The following is a 6,529-nucleotide window of genomic DNA, read 5'->3' as shown; positions in this document are numbered from 1 at the left end:
CAGACAGAGACACACACACACACACACACACACACACACACACACACACCCCACACACACACACATACACACACACATGACCAAGTATTCGCAACCAAGGAGGATTCTCTCGGGAAGGGTGCAGTTAAAGAAAATAATCCCTAAGGTTGAAGCAGGAGCATCATGGTAGAGTTCTTGCCTAGCATGTATAAGACCCTAGGTTTGATCCCCAACATTTCAAAGATCAATCAGTCAACCCCTTTATGAGGCAAAGCTTCCCAGATCATTGGGGTTTTGGTTTCTGTCATTTTAACTTAACCCCAAACCCCTCACTCAGGCTTTTCTACTAACTCAGCAAAAACAGCATAAATAAAAAGAGCTGTGAGAATTTGTCTGACCTTCCTTGGAGACTAGATCTTTCTGCAGACAGGACAGCTATCTCATCTTTCAGGTCTCGGATCTGTTTCTCATACACCTCATACGGCTCTGTGTCCAGCTGGTCTGTGCTCTGCCTGGCCGGGCCCTTCTGCTCAGTTTTATACTGCTCTTGGAGCCTAGGTGCACTGCTCCTGTGGCGGGCAACCTCCTGGGCTTGGAGGGATTTAAGCCTGAACAGTGGGGAGAGGAAAGAAAAGGACATGAAAATGTAAAGGGAAAGGAAGGGAGAGGGAGGAAAGAAGGAGAAAGGAAAGGGAAGAAAAGGTGGGCGATAAGCAACAGTCGGTATGCTAAACATCATTAGTTGTGTCTCAGTATGCCATTGTTGCATTAGAAATGTGCTAGAAATACACGTGAATGAACAGAAAGCAGAGAACAGAAAGGGCAGAGTCAAGGTGCTGGTACACATCTGCACCTTGCATGGGAAAAGGTTCCTAAAGAAAGAACACTCGGGTTCTGTAGGAAAAATAGTGTGGACTTACAATCCTACTGTTGTACACTGGACTCATTTCAGCTTCACAAAACTCTGAAAACACCTGACCATCAAAACCTAGTCCAGAGCTGGTCTAAGATATAGTCTCCTGCCCTCTCTAGTTCTCTGAATAGATGTCTTGTGAGGGGAAGACTACAATAGAAATTGAATATTATTCACAGCACTAGTTGGAACTGTGGATGTATGAAAATAATGTACTACAGAAGCAAATTTTTTTAGAAATAAAATTGGCATTCCCTTGAAATTCCAACACTATATTTCACAGAACTAGAAAAAAGAATCCAAAAATTCGTTTGGAACCACAAGAGACCTAGAATAGCAAAAGCCATTTTAGGCAACAGTCACATGGCACCAGGTGTAACAATTCCCAATTTGAAACTATACTACAAAGCCACTGTGATAAAAACAGCATGGTACTGGCAAAGAAATAGGCCTGAGGATCAGTGGAACAGAATGGAAGACTCAAAAACAAATGCAGATGTACTCAGCTACCTCATCTTCGACAAAGGAGCTCACCATCCTCAGTGGAGGAAAGATAGCCTCTTTAATAAATGGTGTTGGAAAAACTGGATGTCAATCTGCCACAGATTAAAATTAGACCCTTATCTTTCGCCATGCACTAAATTAAAATCCAAATGGATTAAAGATCTAAATATTAAAACAGAAACATTAAACTTGCTGGAAGGTAAGTTAGGCAGAACTCTGGAAGACATTGGTATAGGAAAAGACTTTATGAACAAATCCTCAGTAGCACGGGAACTAGCAGAAAGAATCAACAACTGGGATCTCATATTACTAAAAAGCTTCTGTACTTCAAAAGAAACCATTAGCAGAACTAAGAGACAATCTACAATGTGGGAAAAAATTTTTACCAGCTGTACCTCAGACAAAGGACTATTATCAAGGATATATAAAGAACTCAAAACAATCAGTCCCCCCAAATATAAAGACCCGATCCAAAAATGGGCATCCGAAATGAACAGACATTTCTCATACAAAGAAGTGAAAGCAGCAAGAAAATATATGAAAAAATGTTCCACATCACTGGTCATTCGAGAGATGCAGATGAAAACAACACTGAGATTCCACCTCACCCCACAAAGAATGGCTGCTATCAAGAAATCACACAATAACAAATGTTGGCGGGGTTGTGGGGAGAAAGGAACCCTCCTCCATTGTTGGTGGGAGTGCAGACTAGTGCAACCACTATGGAAATCAATATGGAGATACCTCAAAGAGCTTGGACTGGAGGTTCCATTTGACCCAGCCATCCCTCTGTTGGGTATCTTTCCAAGAGAACTAAAAGAATCATATCACAGAGAAGTATGTGCACCCATGTTTATAGCGGCACAGTTTGTAATAGCTAAATCTTGGAAACAACCTATTTGCCCATCCGTTGGAAACTGGATAAAGAAGTTGTGGTTTTTCTATAAAATGGAATATTACTCAGCCATAAAGAGCGAGAGAATAGATTCATTCATAGGAAAATGGATACATATTGAAGATATACTCCTAAGTGAAATAAATAAGTCCCACATGTGTAAATACCAAATAGTTTCCCTGGTGTGAATATTCTGCAACAATGCATAAGATTCTAATAAGATTACTGACATTTAGAAATGGGAGGAAAGGAGCTAAAGGTGTAGGGAAGGTGTGATACGTAGGGGAAGAACAAAAAGGGAAAAGAAAAAAATGTGAGAGAATGAAAAGATGAAAATAAAGTGTTTGTAGATGGGGAGGGGAGGAGGGGGTGAAGGGAGGGCAGAGGCAAGGGGAAAAATGAGAATCAAGTCTTGCCATGTAAAGGTACATGATCCCAACAATGAATGTAACTGTACTGTATCCCCAAAATGTACCAATAAACTCAATAAAATTAAAAAAAAAAGAAATAAAATTGGCATTCTCATTAAGATCCAAAGAGCTATGGCCAATATAAAACAGGCAAAAATGATAAGAGAACACACCGTGATAAAAATGACAATGGTATACAATGAAAAGGCAAGAAGTAAGATTAAGAAAAATGCAGAGGCTAAAACTGTAATGAGATCAGAAACTAAAAAACTGTACAGAACAAACAGGAGCTGTGGGAATCAATGAGTAATGTGACTGCTGAATTTGAGAAGGTGTACCAAATAGAACAGAGATTAAAATAAAGGTGATCAAGGAGACAGAGGTAGAAAACAGCAGTGTTATAAGATAAGATTTATAGGTCTTCCAAAAGAAATCAGAACAACAGAAACATGTATGAAAACGTGGCTGTATGTGTATGTGTGAGGGGGGTCTCATTTACGATCAAGAAGGGTATAAGCTTGAAGGATCTATTCTTATTTTCCTCTTCTAGAAATTGATCTTTAGGAAATCATATGAAATTTAAATGAAGATTTTCCTCAAAATTTTACACAATGCTGTTTCCAGTGCTGAAAACTAGTATCCAAGTAAATATTCAAATAAGTGAAATGTCCAAATAATGGACAATTATAAACCTATTTGAAACTAGATTCTGTAGTATTTTTCCTTAGTGAAAGAAGAAGCCAATGTAAATGAAAAGGTAGTATCCAAAGCTTTATCCTTATATATATATTATTCTGTATTCTTCTTTTTTTGATATATTAATTAAAAGGAATATCAAATGGTCACCAGTAACTGTCCCTAAAATTATGTGGTTTTTAGATATCTTTCAACTATCTTGTGTCTTGGAAATTGTCTGCAGTACATAAATAATATGTTTGTAATATGAAAAATACATGACATTAATTTAAAATATTGCTGTCTTTTCCCGTTGATTGAGAACAGATTCTTTCATATAGTAACAAAACACCAAAAAAAAAAACAAAAACACTAAACTCAACAATTAATCAGCAGGCTGCAATAATCCTATCATTTTTTTCTTACTGCTTTTTTAGCTGATTTATTTTCTCCTCTGCAGCCAAAAGGGATATGGCCGAGCTCTTCTTGGTTTCTTCAAGAGCCTTTCCAGTTTCAGCCAGACTGTAAGAGAAATCAGTAACTAAAGACAGATTTTTCAAAATTGGCAGGCTTTCCAAATCAAGGCATAGGTTCTCTTGGGGATTTTTGGCATATGATATAAATTCAATATAAACAAAATCAAATTACAAGACATCTGCACTTAATCAGACAATCTTGCAAATACTACGGTGGATGTGTATGCAAAAACATTTTAGCAGCCTTTGCTCAGTGTCAAACACAAAGAAATCACAGAGCTACTACCCCTAAAAGACTATTAATAACTATTAATATTACAATGTAAAAGACAAAAAACCTTGTTCAATTCCTCTTTCTCCCCCTCCTAATCCATCTACTCTAATTACACTCAATCTCCAGGTTGCCTTTCCATATAAAAATCTCCATTTTTCAATAATATACCAATATCTAGTCTCATTGTCTTGCAATATGGAGCTACATTTGACTGATTGTTCTCAGATTTCCTAAATACAAAAAATTCGTTTGCTCACCTATAAAGAAAGTCTTCCCCAAACACTGACTACAAGTGTTTCATACTTGTCTGCCTCTGACTTCTACCAGTTACTAAGCAAAGTTAGCATCAAAATGGCAATGTTAGACAGTGGATGCTGGGGGAAATGGACCATGTTCACTCGGGTCTGTTTGTTAATGTTCCTAGCTATGCAAGTGCTAGTAGCAGAAAAGCAGGTCACAATGAAAGAATTAAAAGAGAAACAAAGAAAGATCTTTCACTGTAAGACGGTCTCAGACTCTAAGAGTAACATTCAAGCTAAGTCACAAAGAGTACGACAGAGTCAGCCACACAAGAGCCAGTGGCAGACTAAAGTTCTTTCAGGCCGACGGAAAAGCACGGGCACCATGATAAGGAAAGGCCCAAGAGAATGGCATGAGACAAGAAAAGAGTGGAGGAGAGGCCAGATCAGGCAGGGCACTGAAAGCCAAGGTAAGGAAACTAGAACAGTAGGAAGACACCAACAGTAAGACATACTTTATGGATATTTGATATCTGGAAAATGAATTGAAGTTGGCCAAGAATAGAGGCAGGGAAGCCGGAAAATGGAAAGCAACTGTCAGTCAAGATGTCAGAGATAAGATACCAGCACTTTGAATATGGCAGTGGCAGTGGAATAGAGAGAAAAGGACAAGTGTGAAAGGAGCTCTGGAAATAGATCTCCTATACCTTCTAGTAGATTGGATACAGGACATGACAGAAAACAAGATTCACAGTCAGAACCCACCCATAATATCTGGCTGTCTTTCCTCATCTGGGGTTTTGTCAAGCCTGTGCAGACCTGTCTGCATCGGCCCTATATAACACAACTGAGTAAGAAGTAAACTGGTCTCCACCGAGCTCGAGCTGGGGAACCTCCTCCTCCAGGCCATTCAATCCAGGGCAGGCAGCACCTGACCTTAAGAGACAAGAGGAGTATGAGGGAAGAGGGAGTTGGCTGCCATAGAGTCTGGGAACAGACTCTACCAATTAGGGTACATTAAATAAAATTACAAAATAAGAGCCACAGTGGGCTACAACTCAGGAATTCAGGGGAAAGCAGCAAGCACCCTCATGTGTGCAACTTTCACATGGTTCTGGGAGGGAAGAAGCACATGATACCTTGGTTGTCCAACAGCTCCAAGCTTGAGCTTTTCACTATTTGAACAGCAAAGTTTGAAAAAAAAATCTGCTCTGTGTTGGTAACTGCTTGATAGTTCAAGCAAAATCTGACTTGGAAAACCTGTACGGGCCAAGAGTGAGTCAAGAATCATGTCTCACCCCAGAGGCTAAGGGGTGACTCTTCGGCCTAAGTGCCACTCACACAGACAACGTGCTGTGCTTGTGTTAATGCATTAAAACATTTGTCAGTGTGATTTTTTTCCCACTTTCTTTGAATAAAATGTCATAACCGTGGCTCCAAAGAAAGTTAGTGATATCAGCAGTAAAGTTAAGAGGAAGAGTGTGAGAACCACAATAGAATTAAAGAAAGAAATCATTGTGAAATTTGTTAAAGTCCTGGAAAAATGAATTTTTAAGTGCAATTTTCGGGCCTCAGAACCAATTATTTGGTTTTCCATTTTTTTATGGGAAAAATATGTTCAGTTCTCTAACTTTGTATTTAAACACAAAGTTGCAATGAATTGAGTTCAACAACAGAGGTATCACAGTATATAGATAAAGCACACACATACATCATAAAGCAAGCAAGACAAAAGACATGCAAAAGGGAGTGTGGATGTTGATAGGACTATTCTTGCAAATTTTCCATTTGAAATAATTTCCACCCAATATTAAAAAGAGCACATATTCAAAAAAGTTTCTTGGTCCCTGGCTCCCCTTATGGGAAATAACAAAGTCACTGTAACAAGAAAGGGAAGTGGAAAATCCTGGTCCCTAGCAGCGCTGACAGACATCAAGACCAACAAAGTCCTGAAATCTTGCCTCATACCCACAGGCAACTGGAGGGCCCTTGTCACCTGCAGCAAGCACCAGCTAATGTCCCAGAAAACCTACAAGACAGGGCACAGCTCAGGAACCATCAGCACCATTAGCCCAGGTAGAACCTAGGGCTGCAGGAACGGAGAGGGCAGTATAAGACCAAAAGTCTCACTGCAGCACAGGAGAATACACAGCATCCCTGCGCT

The 6,529-nt window shown here is 39.3% G+C and overlaps 1 protein-coding gene across 13 annotated transcripts in view; it reads right to left on the bottom strand.

The window, feature by feature from the left end:
• Nucleotides 1-6,529, bottom strand: part of Spata18 (spermatogenesis associated 18) — a 39,004-nt gene that overhangs the window by 13,813 nt on the left and 18,662 nt on the right. For 7 of the 13 annotated variants that reach the window (XR_783497.1, XM_010640246.3, XM_010640243.3 and 4 more), the window contains 2 exons: nt 3,803-3,898; nt 378-587 (listed from right to left, as the gene is read on the bottom strand). The exons of 2 other annotated variants lie outside the window; for them this stretch is intronic. Coding sequence is in view for 10 of the 11 variants with exons in the window: in XM_010640246.3 (XP_010638548.1) it covers nt 378-587; nt 3,803-3,898 (306 nt within the window). In the remaining variant the exon portion in view is untranslated. The remainder of the gene's footprint in view (nt 1-377; nt 588-3,802; nt 3,899-6,529) is intronic. 4 more of the 13 variants (XM_010640241.3, XM_010640242.3, XM_010640244.3 and 1 more) reach the window with 2 other exon arrangements.

This window comes from Fukomys damarensis, unplaced genomic scaffold, assembly GCF_012274545.1.
Source record: "Fukomys damarensis isolate Sample0158 unplaced genomic scaffold, DMR_v1.0_HiC HiC_scaffold_35, whole genome shotgun sequence".
Taxonomy (NCBI): Eukaryota; Metazoa; Chordata; class Mammalia; order Rodentia; family Bathyergidae; genus Fukomys; species Fukomys damarensis.
This window is presented reverse-complemented; position numbering and strand designations above follow the sequence as displayed.